The sequence below is a fragment of the Entelurus aequoreus genome, linkage group LG20 (assembly GCF_033978785.1).
Source record: "Entelurus aequoreus isolate RoL-2023_Sb linkage group LG20, RoL_Eaeq_v1.1, whole genome shotgun sequence".
NCBI lineage: Eukaryota > Metazoa > Chordata > Actinopteri > Syngnathiformes > Syngnathidae > Entelurus > Entelurus aequoreus.
Window position 1 is genome coordinate 46,333,200 of NC_084750.1, and position 20,233 is coordinate 46,353,432.

Below are 20,233 nucleotides of genomic sequence, written 5' to 3' on the forward strand. Positions count from 1 at the left end.
GTTCACATTGAGTACACTTGTAGTTCTGTGACTTGTTCACATTGAGTACACTTGTAGTTCTGTGACTTGTTCACATTGAGTACACTTCTAGTTCTGTGACTTGTTCACATTGAGTACACTTCTAGTTCTGTGACTTGTTCACATTGAGTACACTTCTAGTTCTGTGACTTGTTCACATTGAGTACACTTCTCGTTCTGTGACTTGTTCACATTGAGTACACTTGTAGTTCTGTGACTTGTTCACATTGAGTACACTTGTAGTTCTGTGACTTGTTCACATTGAGTACACTTCTAGTTCTGTGACTTGTTCACATTGAGTACACTTCTAGTTCTGTGACTTGTTCACATTGAGTACACTTCTAGTTCTGTGACTTGTTCACATCGAGTACACTTGTAGATTTGTGACTTGTTCACATCGAGTACACTTGTAGATTTGTGACTTGTTCACATTGAGTACACTTGTAGTTCTGTGACTTGTTCACATTGAGTACACTTCTAGTTCTGTGACTTGTTCACATTGAGTACACTTATAGTTCTGTGACTTGTTCACATCGAGTACACTTATAGTTCTGTGACTTGTTCACATCGAGTACACTTCTAGTTCTGTGACTTGTTCACATTGAGTACACTTCTAGTTCTGTGACTTGTTCAAATTGAGTGCACTTCTCGTTCTGTGACTTGTTCACATTGAGTACACTTATAGTTCTGTGACTTGTTCACATCGAGTACACTTGTAGATTTGTGACTTGTTCACATTGAGTACACTTCTAGTTCTGTGACTTGTTCACATCGAGTACACTTGTAGATTTGTGACTTGTTCACATCGAGTACACTTGTAGATTTGTGACTTGTTCACATTGAGTACACTTGTAGTTCTGTGACTTGTTCACATTGAGTACACTTCTAGTTCTGTGACTTTTTCACATTGAGTATAATTCTAGTTCTGTGACTTGTTCACATTGAGTACACTTATAGTTCTGTGACTTGTTCACATTGAGTACACTTCTAGTTCTGTGACTTGTTCACATTGAGTACACTTCTCGTTCTGTGACTTGTTCACATTGAGTACACTTGTAGTTCTGTGACTTGTTCACATTGAGTACACTTGTAGTTCTGTGACTTGTTCACATTGAGTACACTTGTAGTTCTGTGACTTGTTCACATTGAGTACACTTCTAGTTCTGTGACTTGTTCACATTGAGTACACTTCTAGTTCTGTGACTTGTTCACATTGAGTACACTTCTAGTTCTGTGACTTGTTCACATTGAGTACACTTCTCGTTCTGTGACTTGTTCACATTGAGTACACTTGTAGTTCTGTGACTTGTTCACATTGAGTACACTTGTAGTTCTGTGACTTGTTCACATTGAGTACACTTGTAGTTCTGTGACTTGTTCACATTGAGTACACTTGTAGTTCTGTGACTTGTTCACATTGAGTACACTTGTAGTTCTGTGACTTGTTCACATTGAGTACACTTCTAGTTCTGTGACTTGTTCACATCGAGTACACTTGTAGATTTGTGACTTGTTCACATTGAGTACACTTGTAGATTTGTGACTTGTTCACATTGAGTACACTTCTAGTTTTGTGACTTGTTCACATCGAGTACACTTGTAGATTTGTGACTTGTTCACATTGAGTACACTTGTAGATTTGTGACTTGTTCACATTGAGTACACTTCTAGTTCTGTGACTTGTTCACATCGAGTACACTTGTAGATTTGTGACTTGTTCACATTGAGTACACTTGTAGTTCTGTGACTTGTTCAGATAGCGAACAAGTCAGTGTATAATCAAAGCATTCCTTTTTTTTAAATGAAATGCTTTGATGATCCACTTAGCTGTGATTTTGTGTTTAGTGTGATCATTTATTGTTTAATTTATACTGTTTGTTCCCTTACCCGCTATAATATTTACAATATATACTTTTTTTTTTTTTTTACTTCACTTTTGTTTGTCGTTTCAATCACAACAGTTTATCTTTGAAAAAAATAAAAATATATATATATATGTCCTGTGCGCAGTCCCCCGTGTAATTGCAGTACAAATATTAGGAGCTAGCGGCTACACAACAGCTAGGCACACAATAGCACACAAGCAAGACTAGATTGCGTAATAATTGAACAATATTGCAGTGTAAAACAGCACATTTGTCAATATAAACAAAGATTTAATGATTATAGTTGCATATTACTTACAAAGTATCCAGTAACACACGTGTCCGCATCATCCGACTTACTGAACTTAACCTGAATTAGTGTGGCCATTAGGTGATGCCAAAAAACAAATGAACCCTCCACTCCAACTTAAAGACAGCCTTAGTCTGCCATAAGGTAGTTTTTCGTACCTACCAATGTTCTAAGGGATTCTACTAATTTGTAACATTCCACACAACAAAATGATTCCTGTCGCTACTGTATCAGTTTGATATTGGTATGGGCCAATGGTCTAATATCAGTATGGTATGGGAAGTAAGAAAGTTGCACAGAATGCCAAGTCTTGACTGTGTTTGTGTTGTTCTTGTCCAGACTGAGAAGCACAGCCCCCTGCTGGGCTTGCGCTCTCGCCCGTCTCTGGATGGCGGCAAGATGAGGGCGTCTGTGAGGATGACCCGCTACCTGGAGTCCTGGGGGGCGGCCAAGCCCTTCGCCAACCTGCACCACCGTGACAGCATGAGCACGGACAACGGCAAGATCAACACCACCGTCAGTATCGCCCATCATCAGCGGAAATGTTCTAACGCCACCACTCAAACCAACGCTCCCATTACTCGCCTACATCAACTTCCTCCTGTCCTTTTCCACTAGATGTTAGTTTGCTGCATCATCCAGCGGCCTCTGCGTGCACTTGAACACACGTTGGTGTGAAGCACCGGACTATCTATTAAACAGAACAAGAAGCAAAGAATCAGGCAGAGTCAGAGTTCAATTTTGCTCATGAGGAGAACGCATGGATCTGCACACTCGGTTACAGTCTCACCCTACGTTGTGAGGAACAGCCCACGCGCTCCTCTATTTATTCAGTTTAGGAGTTCCCGATAATAACTAGAGCAACGGCCTTGAAGCATAAGAGTTGTGTGATAACTTCTATATAATTACCAATGATCGTGGTCATCTGCAGTATTCATGCTGGCCAAGCAGTTTGTTCTTTGCCGCTGTCACAACATGGCTTCTGTCACTTGCCCTGGTCAGAAGTGACCTGCATGTGCTCAAAGCAATACTGCACACTATCATGCCTTGTCATTCTTTTATTGCAAAACTACGTTTAATAATGTCATCATTTATTATATCAATATTTACATGATTTAATTATTGATATATTTAATTGAACAATTTAATTAATTATATTGTGAACACATCATTAGCACTTGATTTATTTATTTGATCAAAGTCAAGCAGCAGGCAATCATGTGTTTGGCCCCGCCCACTGACTAGGTTTCAATCAATCAATCAATGTTTATTTATATAGCCCTAAATCACAAGTGTCTCAAAGGGCTGTTTTGACAGCTAAAATAGTTTCATGACACACATTCTTGCATCAATTCAATTAAATAAATCAAATAATTAATTATGATTTTTTTTTAAATTGAATCATGAAATCACTAATTTATTAAATGATTAATTCAGCATTTAAATTATAAAATAATTAAATATTGAAATAACTAATTAAATAAATAAATGTAATTAACGCATGAATTTAATTCCCATATAATTAATGACACATTGGGAATCAAATCAAATCAAATCAACTTTATTTATAAAGCACATTTAAAATTTACCACAGGGGTAGCCAAAGTGCTGTACAATGGGCAGGTTAAAAATAATACGAGAACTGAGCAAACACAACACAACACAAACAGAACACGATAAAAATAAATAAATAAAACATAAAAACAGGTCCACAGCAGGTGTATTATGGGGCGCCATTGCAGGATGGGTATCACTCAGTGTTAAAAGCCATGGAATAAAAGTATGTTTTTAAGAGAGATTTAAAAATGTCTCTTGAAGGGGAAATGCACTTTTTTTTTTAAATGTTGCATCTTCCATCTTATGTTTCTTTTTTCTATGCATTCTAACTTGTAAATAAACATTAGCAAAAATCAGCTAACCATGGAGTCAATAGGAGCTCTTCTATTCCGCCCACAAAACCCTTGAAAAAAAACATCCTAAAAGCACCAACAATAATCCTTTTTACATTTTGTGACCTGAATATTACCAAGTATTAGCGATAATCTTGTTGTAAGCGCCAACATTAAGGACCATTTTTTAGCGGCGCATTGATCCAAGTAGCTTATGCCGCTATGTTGATATCATGAGCTGGGGAGCTTCTCTCTCCTCTGACTTGGTAACAGTTCATTGTCCATTAGAAATCATGACTCTGAGCTGGATAGAAGAAGGTTGTGGACGTAAACCGAGAAGTTAGGTCAACTTAGAGATGGCGAGAAAGACATGAAAACCACCTTTTTTTTTGTTCCACTCTTCCTGAGGGTTATGATGAACTTCTCATCCAAACGAGACAATGTATACATCCAATCCAATCAGACATTGTACAGTAAGGGATTTATTTCATGTGTTCCGCCATAGTTAGTGTTGTTGTGATGTGTCTGTGAAATAAATACGCCTCTGCATGCTTCAAATGAGCAAAATAGGTAAATATTCTGATGTATATACTCAGTGCGTATGATGGAGGTTTTTTAGAGCGCTCTTATTTGCTCCATTGTTAGCTGACTTTTGCTATTGTTTATTTACGAGCTAGAATGCATAAGAAAAGGAGAACATATGTTGTCTTGCATCAGGATTGTGAATGATAGACAAAATTCAAACATTGCAGTTCTGTTTAAGGATCCATCTACTTTAAAGTAATTACAGACTTATTTAAATTTTTCTCCATTTGACATTCCGTCCGGCCGATCATATTTCAAGTTTCAAGCAGCACCTTCCAGTCCTCGTTGTTGGAGTATTTAAGTCCAGTCTCACAGTGTTCCTCCTGTTGTCAGGATGTTCCCATGGGGCAGTACCACTTCCAGAGACGGGAGAGGTAAGCCGAAATGGTCTCTTTTCAGTTTCCGTGTCGAACTGAACCACCTTTTCTTTTCTTTTTTTTTTACCAGGTCCAAGTCTCAGCGGAGAAGATTCGAAGAGGAACTCAATGAGCGGATGATTCGCACCATTGATGGAATCAACTCGCAGAAGTAATCGTTTCAAATAAGCACCAATAAGTTCCAGTTTGGTTGAAGTGCATCATCGTGTGTTTGTATCGTGTTTACCTGCAGACACTTGGTGTGCAGGGCATGTGCTCATCTCTACTCTTCTTCTCTAGACAGTGGCTGAAGTCCGAGGACATCCAGAGGATCTCCTTGTTCTTTCACAACAAAGCTCTGGAGACCGAGGTAAGGCCGTGGCTTACAAAGCACACGTCATCATTGCTTTCAGGGAGGAGTCATCCATTGCTGTACTGGTAACTGCGGTCATTAAACAAACTGCGGTGTTTGCTTTTTAAAGGACCCACAGCGTCCACATGTCACTTGTAACAACTTACCTTTCTGGTTCACATACTGTATGTTCAAATATTCTAATTAGAGCAGCAGGACTCAAGTGGGAATTTTAACAACATTTCAAATATAGAATAAATATATAAATAATGAGAAAAAAAAATCAAATATTGGAAAAATACTTATCTGCAGGATTGAATTATATTTCATGGTAAAGTATGATTTTAGACAGGCAACAAATATCAGACCAGTATGCAGGACACTTTAATTTATACATTATTTTGTTTCCTAGTGACACAAACATTCAGTGGAATGGTCACAATATGTGGAGTAAAATGATGTCACAATATACCGTACTAATATGATCCAGTTGAATGGAGGAGGCATCATTCATTTTCTGTGTTTATCATCCAACATGTTATTTATTGTACTGTATATGTTTATCATGTCAGTAAATGATCAAATAGAAAACATTTTTCATTGCTGAAATCTATTACAAAATGTTGACATGTTACGTGTTATCTAAGAAGCCATTGTTATATTTACTGTACTATTTACATTTATCCATTATATCATGTCAGAAAATAAGTCAACTTTTTTTATTATTGAGTGAATCCATTTATTACAAATTGACATTGTACATGTTATCCAACATGTCGTTATTTATTTTATATATATATATATATATATATATATATATATATATATATATATATATATATATATATATATATATATATATATATATATATATATATATATATATATATATATATATATATATATATATGTATGTATGTATGTATGTATGTATGTATGTATGTATGTATGTATGTGTATATATATATGTATGTGTATATATATATATATATGTATGTCTTAATTAGATTATCCAAAAAAATAGTGCTCGATACCGTGGTAGAGCGTAATATGTATGTGTGGAAAAAAATCACAAGACTATTTCATCTCTACAGGCCTGTTTCATGAGGGGTTTTCCTCAATCCTCAAGAGATTTTATCTCCTGAGGATTGAGGAAAACCCCTCATGAAACAGGCCTGTAGAGATGAAATAGTCTTGTGATTTTTTCCCACACATACATATATATATATATATATATATATATATATATATATATATATATATATATATATATATATATATATATATATATTTATCCATTATATGATGTCAGAAAATGATAAAATAGTCATTGAATAATCTATTACGTATTGTTGACATTTTATGTTATTAAACAAGGCAGTATTTATACAGTACTGTTTATATTTATTCATTATATCATGTCAGAAAATTATAAAATAGTCAACTTTTTATCATTGAATCTATTACAAATTGTTGACATTTTACATCTCTAAAAAAAACTTTATTTCTACAGAATGTTTTATATTTATCCATCATGTCAGAAAATTATAAAATAGTCAACTTTTTATCATTAAATCTATTACAAATTGTTGACATTTTACATGTCTAAAAATTTTTTTTATTTCTACAGAACATTTTATATTTATCCATCATCATGTCAGAAAATGATAAAATAGTCAACTTTTTTAAATTATTGAATAATCATAATAATAATTACAAATTGTTGACATTTTACACAGTATATATAACAAGCCTTCATTTATCATATAAACGGTACTGTTTATATTTATTCATTACATCATGTCAGAAAACAAGTCAAATTTTTTATAATGTAATAAATACATTTATTACAAATTGTTGACATTTTACATGTTATCTAACAAGACATTATCTATTATACAAACATTACTTTTTATATTTTTCCGTTATGTCAGAAAATGATAAAATAGTCAACTTTTTTTTAATTATTGAATAATCTCTATTACAAATTGTTGACATTTTACATGTTATCTAACTAGACATTATCTATTATATAAAAAGTACTTTTTATATTTTTTTTCCGTTATGTCAGAAAATGATAAAATAGTCAATTATTGAATAACCTCTATTAACTTTTTTTTGACATTTTATGTTATCTAACATGCCTTCATTTATTATATATAGAGTACTGTTTATATTTATTTATTATATCATGTCAGAAAAGGATAAAATAGTCAACTTTTTTATTATTGAATAATCTGATTTACAAATTGACATTTTACATGTCTAAAAAGCTGTTATATTTATAAATTACTGTTTATATTTATTCCTTATGTCAGAAAATAAGTCAACTTTCTTTTTATTTGATAAAAACATTTCTTACAAATTGATGTTTTACATCAAAAGAGCTGGTATATATATATATATATATATATATATATATATATATATATATATATATATATATATATATATATATATATATATATATATATATATATATATATATATATATATATATATATATATATATATATATATATATATACATACATACAGGACTGTTTATATTAATGCATTATATCATGTCACAAAATGTTAAAGTAGGTAACTTTTTTTTTATTATTAAGTGAATCTATTCATTTCAAATTGTTGACATTTTTAATGTTTTCTAAAAATCTGTTATTTATTATTTGTACAGTACTGGTTATATTTATCTATTATATCATGCCAGAAAATGATAAAGTAGTCAACTTTTTAGTAAACTATTTAAAATGTATGTATCATTTTATTTGCCTATTAGGAAATGGTAAAAAACAAATATACATTTTAAAGAAAATGGTAAGAGAGAAAGGGAATGGATTATAAATAAGATGTTCTTCCTCCTACTCTTCTGACGTGTTGAATTATGCAACAGATGAACAATATCACCGTCTAAGTGTTTGATGGAGTTTATGTCAGGACTCTGGGGTTCTTCCACACTAAACTCATCCAACTAGGCCTTAATGGACCCTTTGAGTCACGCTGGAAAAAAAAAAAAAAAAAAGTGTGTTCCGTGAACTGTTCCCAAACATTTGGACTTCCAGAAGAGAAGTGTCACGGTGTGGCTAATTTCCACTCTGTGTCTTTCCTCCACAGTACAGATCCACCACCTTGCCTGCCTTCAAGTACTACATCACCTGCGCCTGCCTCATCTTCTCCTGCATATTCATCGTGCAGGTCCTCGTCTTGCCCAAGTGAGTGGCCAAGTGAGTGGCCAAGCGAGTGGCCAAGCGAGTGGCCAAGCGAGTGGCCAAGCGAGTGGCCAAGTGAGTGGCCAAGCCCCAGCTGTGGCAGCAGACGGATGTGAGGAAGCTATTTGGGCAGGATGTAGAAATGACGGTGGTTATAGATCAGGCTGAGCAAAGCATAAAGGAGGGAGTCACGCTCATTTTACAGCCTGGGCGGGCCAAAGTGCTAATCCAGCGGCTGAAAGTCTGATCGATTTCCCAACTCAGCCCTCTTATTTCCCCGACCTCTGGTCAGGATGGAGCCGTGACGTCATGCACTGTAGAACACTTCTTAAATCAGGAGCACTGATGCCTTCAAGTGCATCCATTACACAAACTAGCATACATTCTGATAAATGCAGAAGACATTAGGAGTCTTCACCAGCTTTATGGTGTGGTGTGTTGCAGAAGTGCAGTGCTGGGGATCTCCTTTGGTGTGGCCTTCCTGCTGCTGGCTCTCATCCTGCTGCTGTGCTTTGCTGCTCACCTCCTGGTGAGTGCCACTCCCTCACTCACTCTTCAACACAATCAACTGGTGAGTGCCACTCCCTCACTCACTCTTCAACACAATCAACTGGTGAGTGCCACTCCCTCACTCACTCTTCAACACAATCAACTGGTGAAATGACAACTCCATGCACCAAATAATGCTGATATCTCAGGTAGTTTGGTTGTTTGTATTTTCACATCAACGTGTGAAGTCCAAGCGTCCACACACTCTCTATAATGCGACTATTGGTCATACGCGATGTGTCTCCCGTACACTGGGGGCGCTATTTACTTTTAGCGCGGTTAAATTAATTTATTTTCCAGTTGACCTCCTGCTCCGGCCCGGCTGCACCAAATGATAATATAAATACATTTAATAAAGTCAAATACAAATAAGGCAACAAGAGAAGTATCCTACACTTCTCTTTTGTAAAGTAAATGTGAACAGTCGATATGTGCATCTACATCTACTATATGATCATCTACATCTACTATATGATCATCTACATCTACTATATGATCATCTACATCAACTATATGATCATCTACATCTACTATATGATCATCTACATCTACTATATGATCATCTACATCTACTATATGATCATCTACATCTACTATATGATCATCTACATCTACTATATGATCATCTACATCTACTATATGATCATCTACATCTACTATATGATCATCTACATCTACTATATGATCATCTACATCTACTATATGATCATCTACATCAACTATATGATCATCTACATCTACTATATGATCATCTACATCTGCTATATGATCATCTACATCTGCTATATGATCATCTACATCAACTATATGATCATCTACATCTACTATATGATCATCTACATATACTATATGATCATCTACATCTACTATATGATCATCTACATCTACTATATGATCATCTACATCTGCTATATGATCATCTACATCTGCTATATGATCATCTACATCAACTATATGATCATCTACATCTACTATATGATCATCTACATCTACTATATGATCATCTACATCTACTATATGATCATCTACATCTACTATATGATCATCTACATCTGCTATATGATCTTCTACATCTGCTATATGATCATCTACATCTACTATATGATCATCTACATCTACTATATGATCATCTACATCTACTATATGATCATCTACATCTACTATATGATCATCTACATCTACTATATGATCATCTACATCTACTATATGATCATCTACATCTACTATATGATCATCTACATCTACTATATGATCATCTACATCTACTATATGATCATCTACATCTACTATATGATCATCTACATCTACTATATGATCATCTACATCTACTATATGATCATCTACATCTACTATATGATCATCTACATCAACTATATGATCATCTACATCTACTATATGATCATCTACATCTACTATATGATCATCTACATCTACTATATGATCATCTACATCTACTATATGATCATCTACATCTACTATATGATCATCTACATCTACTATATGATCATCTACATCTACTATATGATCATCTACATCTACTATATGATCATCTACATCTACTATATGATCATCTACATCTACTATATGATCATCTACATCTACTATATGATCATCTACATCTACTATATGATCATCTACATCTACTATATGATCATCTACATCTACTATATGATCATCTACATCTACTATATGATCATCTACATCTACTATATGATCATCTACATCTACTATATGATCATCTACATCTACTATATGATCATCTACATCTACTATATGATCATCTACATCTACTATATGATCATCTACATCTACTATATGATCATCTACATCTACTATATGATCATCTACATCTACTATATGATCATCTACATCTGCTATATGATCATCTACATCTGCTATATGATCATCTACATCAACTATATGATCATCTACATCTACTATATGATCATCTACATATACTATATGATCATCTACATCTACTATATGATCATCTACATCTACTATATGATCATCTACATCTGCTATATGATCTTCTACATCTGCTATATGATCATCTACATCTACTATATGATCATCTACATCTACTATATGATCATCTACATCTACTATATGATCATCTACATCTACTATATGATCATCTACATCTACTATATGATCATCTACATCTACTATATGATCATCTACATCTACTATATGATCATCTACATCTACTATATGATCATCTACATCTACTATATGATCATCTACATCTACTATATGATCATCTACATCTACTATATGATCATCTACATCTACTATATGATCATCTACATCAACTATATGATCATCTACATCTACTATATGATCATCTACATCTACTATATGATCATCTACATCTACTATATGATCATCTACATCTACTATATGATCATCTACATCTACTATATGATCATCTACATCTACTATATGATCATCTACATCTACTATATGATCATCTACATCTACTATATGATCATCTACATCTACTATATGATCATCTACATCTACTATATGATCATCTACATCTACTATATGATCATCTACATCTACTATATGATCATCTACATCAACTATATGATCATCTACATCTACTATATGATCATCTACATCTGCTATATGATCATCTACATCTGCTATATGATCATCTACATCAACTATATGATCATCTACATCTACTATATGATCATCTACATATACTATATGATCATCTACATCTACTATATGATCATCTACATCTACTATATGATCATCTACATCTACTATATGATCATCTACATCTACTATATGATCATCTACATCTACTATATGATCATCTACATCTACTATATGATCATCTACATCTACTATATGATCATCTACATCTACTATATGATCATCTACATCTACTATATGATCATCTACATCTACTATATGATCATCTACATCTACTATATGATCATCTACATCTACTATATGATCATCTACATCTACTATATGATCATCTACATCTACTATATGATCATCTACATCTACTATATGATCATCTACATCTACTATATGATCATCTACATCTACTATATGATCATCTACATCTACTATATGATCATCTACATCTACTATATGATCATCTACATCTACTATATGATCATCTACATCTACTATATGATCATCTACATCTACTATATGATCATCTACATCTACTATATGATCATCTACATCTACTATATGATCATCTACATCTACTATATGATCATCTACATCTACTATATGATCATCTACATCTACTATATGATCATCTACATCTACTATATGATCATCTACATCTACTATATGATCATCTACATCAACTATATGATCATCTACATCTACTATATGATCATCTACATCTACTATATGATCATCTACATCTACTATATGATTTGCCTGAGAAGCTGGACAGGACAAAAAAAAATAAAAAATGAAAATATATATATATATTTTCTGGTTGACCTATGACGTCACCCTAGCCATTGCAGAGCCTTACAACTTGTTTTAATTGAACCTCATGATATTATTGGCTAAGTTTTATATTCATAAATGTAAGTTTCTCAATACTTGACCTCTTTTTTGGGCCTTTAAAAAATAATAAGAACTCTACTTCAAATCAATCTCTACCTCTAACAAGCAAAAAGCTGTGAAAACGATGATGTGTTCCACATTTAAATTATTTACTGAACTTGTGTGAGCCTATGGCTTTGCACTTTGTTATATATATATATATATATATATATATATATATATATATATATATATATATATATATATATCGCATTCTATTTTAGTTACTTTACTGAGTTTACAACCCCCTGGTGCTGTTTTGTACTGTTTTTGTACTTATTTTGATTCTTATTATTTCTCGATTCTTTGTAAATGTTGCAGTTTATAAATAAAAGTTTATAAAATAAAATAAATAGGTTTTTTTATTTTTTTTAAATGCAGCGTTCCACACTGCTCTTTTTCAACAGTTTTCCGTTTCTGCTGACTAATCATTATATTTTTTGTTTTATAAAAATAAATAAATTGAACCGTTTAAAAATATAATAATAATAATTAATTTTCAAAAAACTGTATTATAGGCACAGATGAGAAATATTACACCTCAAATAGCTGACAGCATCAAGAACTGATCTTGGATTGCGCTCGGAATACGAAGAAAGTATCGGGGCGGATGCAAAGAAAGACCGGCGGAAGAGTGTTTTCGAAGGAAAATCATGGAAACAAAACTTTTAAATGTCTCAAAGTTGATCCAAACAGCTCAGTTTATTGATGGGAGGTGTTTTACATCCGAAGGAAAATAGGTTCCTTCCAGAAGAAGGTTGCTATTGTTGTGGACTATCTTGCAAGTTGTGCGGAAAGTGAATCTAAATGTTTATGTACTCTTTATCATTCACACCTGCTTCATTATCGTTCATCTCATTCCTAGTTCGTTTCGGGAAATTAAGATGAACATTTTCTTAGCAGCATTCTAAAATAAATCTGTTACTTTATTTCTACCACCGACGCACTTCAAAATGTTTTGTTCTTTTAATTTGTGAAGTAAATAAACTCAAACATTCTCCTCTTGCTACGGTTTTATTGAATGGAATCTGCTTCCGGGTTTGCGCTATGAGACAGGCGCATGCGCGATAACAAGCGTCCTCTCCTGCCGCCCACCATAGACATCTTCTAAGGGTACGCAGCATGGAGCGCTACTGGCGCTGACGAGACGCGGGGCCGCCATCTTGGAGTGGTGATCAGTGCAATTCATTTGGCAGGAGCATCCATCCATCCATCCATCTTCAACCGCTTATCCGGAATCGGGTCGCGGGGACAGCAGCTCCAGCAAAGACCCCCAGACTTCCCTCTCCAGAGCAACATTTGCGACTTCCTCCTGGGGAATCCCGAAGCGTTCCCAGGCCAGAGAGGAGATGTAATCCCCCCATCTGGTCCTTGGTCTGCCGCGGGGCCTCCTCCCAGTGGGACGTGCAACGAGGACCTCCCTAGGGAGACGCTCGTGAGGCATCCGCACGAGATGCCCGAACCACCTAAGCTGGCTCCTTTCCAAGCGAAGGAGCAGCGGCTCTACTCCGAGTCTCTCTCGGGTGACTGCACTTCTCACCCTATCTCTAAGGGAGATGCCAGCCACCCTTCTGAGGAAACTCATTTCGGCCGCTTGTATCCGCGATCTTATTCTTTCGGTCATTACCCACACTTCATGACCATAGGTGAGAGTAGGAATGTAGATAGCTCGGTAGACCGAGAGCTTTGCCTTCTGGCTCAGCTCCCGTTTCGTCACAACAGTGCGGCAGAGAGACTGCAATACTGCCCCAGCTGCTCCGATTCTCCGGCTGATTTCCTTCTCCATCTTTCCCTCACTCGTGAACAAGACCCCGAGATACTTAAACTCCTCCACCTGGGACAGAGTCCTGTCCCCTACCCGGACTGTACAAACCATCGGTTTCCTGCTGAGAACCATGGCCTCAGATTTGGAGATGCTGATCCTCATTCCAGCCGCTGAACACTCGGCTGCGAACCGATCCAGTGAGAGCTGAAGGTCACGAACCGAAGGTGCCATCAGGACCACATCATCTGCAAACAGCAGTGACGCAACCTTTAGCCCCCCGAGACGTATACCCTCTCCGCCATGGCCACGACTCCGCCTAGAAATCCTGTCCATGAAAATCACAAACAGGATAGGTGACAGAGCGCAGCCCTGGCGGAGACCAACCCCCACTGGAAACGGATCCGACTTACATCCAAGCACCCGGACACAACTCTCGCTTTGGTTGTACAGAGATTGGATGGCCCTCAACAGGGTTCCCCTCACTCCGTACTCCCTCAGCACCTCCCACAAGATCTCCCGAGGGACGCGGTCATACGCCTTCTCCAAATCCACAAAACACATGTAGACTGGATAGGCATACTCCCAGGCCCTCTCCAGGATTCCCGCAAGCGTAAAGAGTTGGTCAGTTGTTCCACGACCAGGACGGAATCCACATTGCTCCTCTTGAATCTGAGGTTCGACTATCGGCCGGACCCTCCTTTCCAGTACCTTGGCGTAAACTTTCCCAGGGAGGCTGAGTAGTGTGATACCCCTGTAATTAGCACACACCCTCTGGTCCCCCTTTTTGAAAAGGGGAACCACCACCCCAGTCTGCCACTCCCTCGGCACTGTCCCAGACTTCCACGCAATGTTGAAAAGGCGTATCAACCAAGACAGCCCATCAACACCCAGAGCCTTCAGCATTTCTGGACGGATCTCGTCAACCCCCGGAGCTTTGCCACTGTGGAGTTGTCTAACTACCTCAGTGACTTCACTCCGAGAGATCAACGTCGATCCCCCATCATCCTCAGGCCCTGCTCCTATCAGGGAGGGTGTGTCTGATGTATTTGGGTTCAGGAGTTCCTCAAAGTGCTCTTTCCAACGCCCCACGACTTCCTCACTTGAAGTCAGCAAAGTCCCATCCTTGCCGTACACAGCTTGGATGGTTCCCTGCTTCCCCCTCCTGAGGTGCCGTATGGTCTTCCAGAACAGCTTTGGTGCCGCCCGATAGTCCTTCTCCATGGATTCCCCGAACTGCTCCCACACCCTCTGCTTAGCCTCGTCCACAGCCACGGCCGCTGCCCTTCGGGCCCGCCGGTACCTTGCAACTGCCTCCGGAGTCCCCTGGGATAACATACCCCGGTAGGACTCCTTCTTCAGTCGGACGGCTTCCCTGACCACCACTGTCCACCAGGGTGTTCGAGGGTTACCGCCCCTTGAGGCACCTAAGACCTTCTGGCCACAGCTCGCATCTGCAGCTTTAGCAATAGAGGCTTTGAACATTGCCCATTCCTGTTCAATGTCCCCAACCTCCACAGGGATGGCAGAGAAGTCCCGCCGGAGGTGGGAGTTGAAGTCCTTCCGGACAGAGGACTCCTCCAAACGTTCCCAGTTCACCCGCACTACACGCTTGGGTTTGCCAGGTCTGTCCAGAGGTTTCCCCCGCCATCTAACCCAACTCACCACCAGATGGTGATCAGTTGACAGTTCAGCCCCTCTCTTCACCCGAGTGTCCAAAACATACGGCCTCAGATCAGCTGATACGATTACAAAATCGATCATTGATCTTTGGCCTAGGGTGCTCTGGTACCAGGTACACCTATGAGCATCCTTATGCTTGAACATGGTGTTTGTTATCGCAAGTCCGTGGCTAGCACAGAAGTCCAATAACAATCCACCACTCAGGTTCAGATCAGGGAGACCGTTCCTCCCAATCACGCCAGTCCAAGTATCACTGTCATTGCCCACGTGCGCGTTGAAGTCCCCCAGCAAGACTATGGAATCCCCTGCCGGCGCCCCATACAGGACCCCATGCAAGGTATCCAAGAAGGCTGAATACTCTGAACTCCTGTTTGGTGCGTATGCACAAACAACAGTCAGAGTTTTCCCCCCTCCAACCCTAAGGCGAAGGGAGGCGACCCTCTTGTCTACTGGGGTGAACTCCAACGTACAGGCACTCAGCCGGGGACTCGTGAGTATCCCCACACCCGCCTGTGCCCTCACACCCTGAGCAACTCCAGAAGTGAACAAGGTCCATCCCTTGTCCAGGAGTGTGGTTTCAGAGCCCTTGCTATGCGTAGAGGTAAGCCCCACCAGATCCAACCGGTAGCGCTCCACCTCTCGCACCAGCTCAGGCTCCTTCCCCACCAGCGTAGAGACGTTCCACGTCCCGAAAGTCAGCCTCTGCTGCCCCGAATTGGTCCGTCCGGAGCCTCCACTTTCACCGCCATCCACTTGGCAGCGCACCCGACCCCACTGGTTCCGACCGCGGGTGGTGGGCCCACGTGGCAGAGAAGATGGCGTGTCCACGTAGCTTCTTCGGGCTGTGCCCGGCCGGGCTCCGTGGCAAGCCCGGCCACCAGGCGCTCGCTGACGAGCCCTACCTCCGGGCCTAGCTCCGGAGGAGGGCCCCGGGCTTCCTCCGGGCCGGGTAACGCATCCTCTTTTAGTGTATTTCATGGGGGGTATCGTAACCCTGATGGGGGGGGCATTCGGGTGCTACACCTTGCCCAAGGGTGACCCGGAACTATGTAAGGCAGGGGCGTTCAACTCCCTGAGGCTTAATACAAGCCCACATACCACATTTGGCAGGAGCAATGACATTTAATTAATTTGACCTCACTGAATACCACTGATTTTCACGTGCTTTTCTGTCATACGTGTAGCTATGATAAAGGACACATGTTTTATTATTCATAGTTTGCTTAACAGTAATAGAATATTCTTATATGCTATGAATGACCAGACGTCCCAGATCAAAACTGGGAATATAATTCCAGAGAAGGAGGAAAAAAACAGTCAGCTATTTTTAAATAGAAGAAACAATATGATGAGGTTATATATACATGCTACATAAACAATGTATGAATACATTAGATATCTATATATCTTATAGACTGTATCTCTGTTGCTGCAGCAGCAGAGAGTTTATTCTGTCTTGACAATTTTATTTTCTATTACATTCTTCCCTTAAATGATCATGTTTACAGTGATTGTTTTATATGTATTTTTCATGTATGTCGCTTTGGATAAAAGTGTCGGCCAAATACTTCAACATAAACATATATAAACACCTGAAAGTCTTTATATCAGCTAAAACCACCAATCTGTTTCACTGGATTCAGAATAAAACCAAATTCTGTCTTACAATCTTTATCTTCATTTATTTCAACTTAATGTTATTCAAGTATGACATTTTTAAATGTAATTAATTTCATTGACAAGCAATTCTATTATGGTCATACTCTTGTTTGCTAGCGGCTACGATTTCAGTACTATTGAAGATCTTTGCTACTTCTCAACTCTGTGCTAATATTCTTTTCACAAAACACAACCAATAGTACGTTAATGTTAAATATTACTTGTGAAAAGTCATCCCCCGATTCCTATTTTCAACAGTCCGCTCATTTGAGCAGGAAAACGCTGAACACCATCTTTGTTTTCTACCTGTCAACTGTCAGTTTAGCATCTTTGTTTTCTACCTGTCAACTGTCAGTTTAGCATCTTTGTTTTCTACCTGTCAACTGTCAGTTTAGCATATTTGTTTTCTACCTGTCAGTTTAGCATCTTTGTTTTCTACCTGTCAACTGTCAGTTTAGCATCTTTGTTTTCTACCTGTCAGTTTAGCATCTTTGTTTTCTACCTGTCAACTGTCAGTTTAGCATCTTTGTTTTCTACCTGTCAACTGTCAGTTTAGCATCTTTGTTTTCTACCTGTCAACTGTCAGTTTAGCATCTTTGTTTTCTACCTGTCAACTGTCAGTTTAGCATCTTTGTTTTCTACCTGTCAACTGTCAGTTTGGCATCTTTGTTTTCTACCTGTCAACTGTCAGTTTAGCATCTTTGTTTTCTACCTGTCAACTGTCAGTTTAGCATCTTTGTTTTCTACCTGTCAACTGTCAGTTTAGCATCTTTGTTTTCTACCTGTCAACTGTCAGTTTAGCATCTTTGTTTTCTACCTGTCAGTTTAGCATCTTTGTTTTCTACCTGTCAACTGTCAGTTTAGCATCTTTGTTTTCTACCTGTCAACTGTCAGTTTAGCATCTTTGTTTTCTACCTGTCAACTGTCAGTTTAGCATCTTTGTTTTCTACCTGTCAACTGTCAGTTTAGCATCTTTGTTTTCTACCTGTCAGTTTAGCATCTTTGTTTTCTACCTGTCAACTGTCAGTTTAGCATCTTTGTTTTCTACCTGTCAGTTTAGCATCTTTGTTTTCTACCTGTCAACTGTCAGTTTAGCATCTTTGTTTTCTACCTGTCAACTGTCAGTTTAGCATCTTTGTTTTCTACCTGTCAACTGTCAGTTTAGCATCTTTGCTTTCTACCTGTCAACTGTCAGTTTAGCATCTTTGTTTTCTACCTGTCAACTGTCAGTTTAGCATCTTTGTTTTCTACCTGTCAACTGTCAGTTTAGCATCTTTGTTTTCTACCTGTCAACTGTCAGTTTAGCATCTTTGTTTTCTACCTGTCAACTGTCAGTTTAGCATCTTTGTTTTCTACCTGTCAACTGTCAGTTTAGCATCTTTGTTTTCTACCTGTCAACTGTCAGTTTAGCATCTTTGTTTTCTACCTGTCAACTGTCAGTTTAGCATCTTTGTTTTCTACCTGTCAACTGTCAGTTTAGCATCTTTGTTTTCTACCTGTCAACTGTCAGTTTAGCATCTTTGTTTTCTACCTGTCAACTGTCAGTTTAGCATCTTTGTTTTCTACCTGTCAACTGTCAGTTTAGCATCTTTGTTTTCTACCTGTCAACTGTCACTTTAGGCTGCTCGCCTGCTCCTCATCACCACTTCAAGATGGCGTCCCAATTTTCACTCAAAGTGTGTCACAATAAAAGCTCCAAAGCTTTATTTTGTTGTGTTTTTGCATTTCCAGCAAGGAAGGAAGGGATCTGTGTGCTCCTTCCTGTGGTCGAGCACTTCCTCCCGCGTCATCGTCACCGACAACCCCTGGCTGCGACTGGTCCTCACCGTGACGACCACCACGCTCATCCTGGTGATGGCCGTCTTCAACATGGTGAGTCCAAGTGCAAACAGGCTGAGGGTCGCGTGGTCCCGGCCTCATGACGGCGTTTCAATCGCTGTGTCACGCCCGTCACGGCGCTGTGAAGTCACATGTCACAAACAAGTCAACGGGACTCTTCATTAGGTACACCCGGGCGGCTCTAAGCACAATTTCAAGAAATTGTTTTACTATTTGTCTCAAACTTTCATGTTTTGCACCTTATTCTTATTGCATTTTTTGGTCTCCGATACGATTTTTGACCTCAGGTTTTATCCAATTTCGAGTCCCAATCCGACAGTTATCGAACTGAAAATGTTTAAAACCAAAAAGTAAACACCTCAACAGTTTTTTTTATAAAGCTTATTAACTTGCTAATTTGCTAGTATTGTTGTAAATCAGATGACAATATTTGATGACGTTTAGCTCATGACACAGTAAGTTGAATGATGCGGACACGTTTGTTACTGGATACTTTCTGCCTCGGCGACTTTGTATGTGTAAGTAATATTATATTGACACGTGCTTAATTACGCTGCAAT

The 20,233-nt window shown here is 38.0% G+C and overlaps 1 protein-coding gene across 1 annotated transcript in view; it reads left to right on the top strand.

Moving 5' to 3' along the window:
• adcy2b (adenylate cyclase 2b (brain)) overlaps positions 1 to 20,233 on the top strand; it is a 142,052-nt gene that overhangs the window by 99,819 nt on the left and 22,000 nt on the right. Inside the window, exons 12-18 of the mRNA XM_062030169.1 lie at positions 2,533 to 2,709; positions 5,001 to 5,041; positions 5,115 to 5,195; positions 5,324 to 5,393; positions 8,493 to 8,590; positions 9,032 to 9,116; positions 19,566 to 19,706. Of these exons, the coding sequence (XP_061886153.1) occupies positions 2,533 to 2,709; positions 5,001 to 5,041; positions 5,115 to 5,195; positions 5,324 to 5,393; positions 8,493 to 8,590; positions 9,032 to 9,116; positions 19,566 to 19,706 (693 nt within the window). The remainder of the gene's footprint in view (positions 1 to 2,532; positions 2,710 to 5,000; positions 5,042 to 5,114; positions 5,196 to 5,323; positions 5,394 to 8,492; positions 8,591 to 9,031; positions 9,117 to 19,565; positions 19,707 to 20,233) is intronic.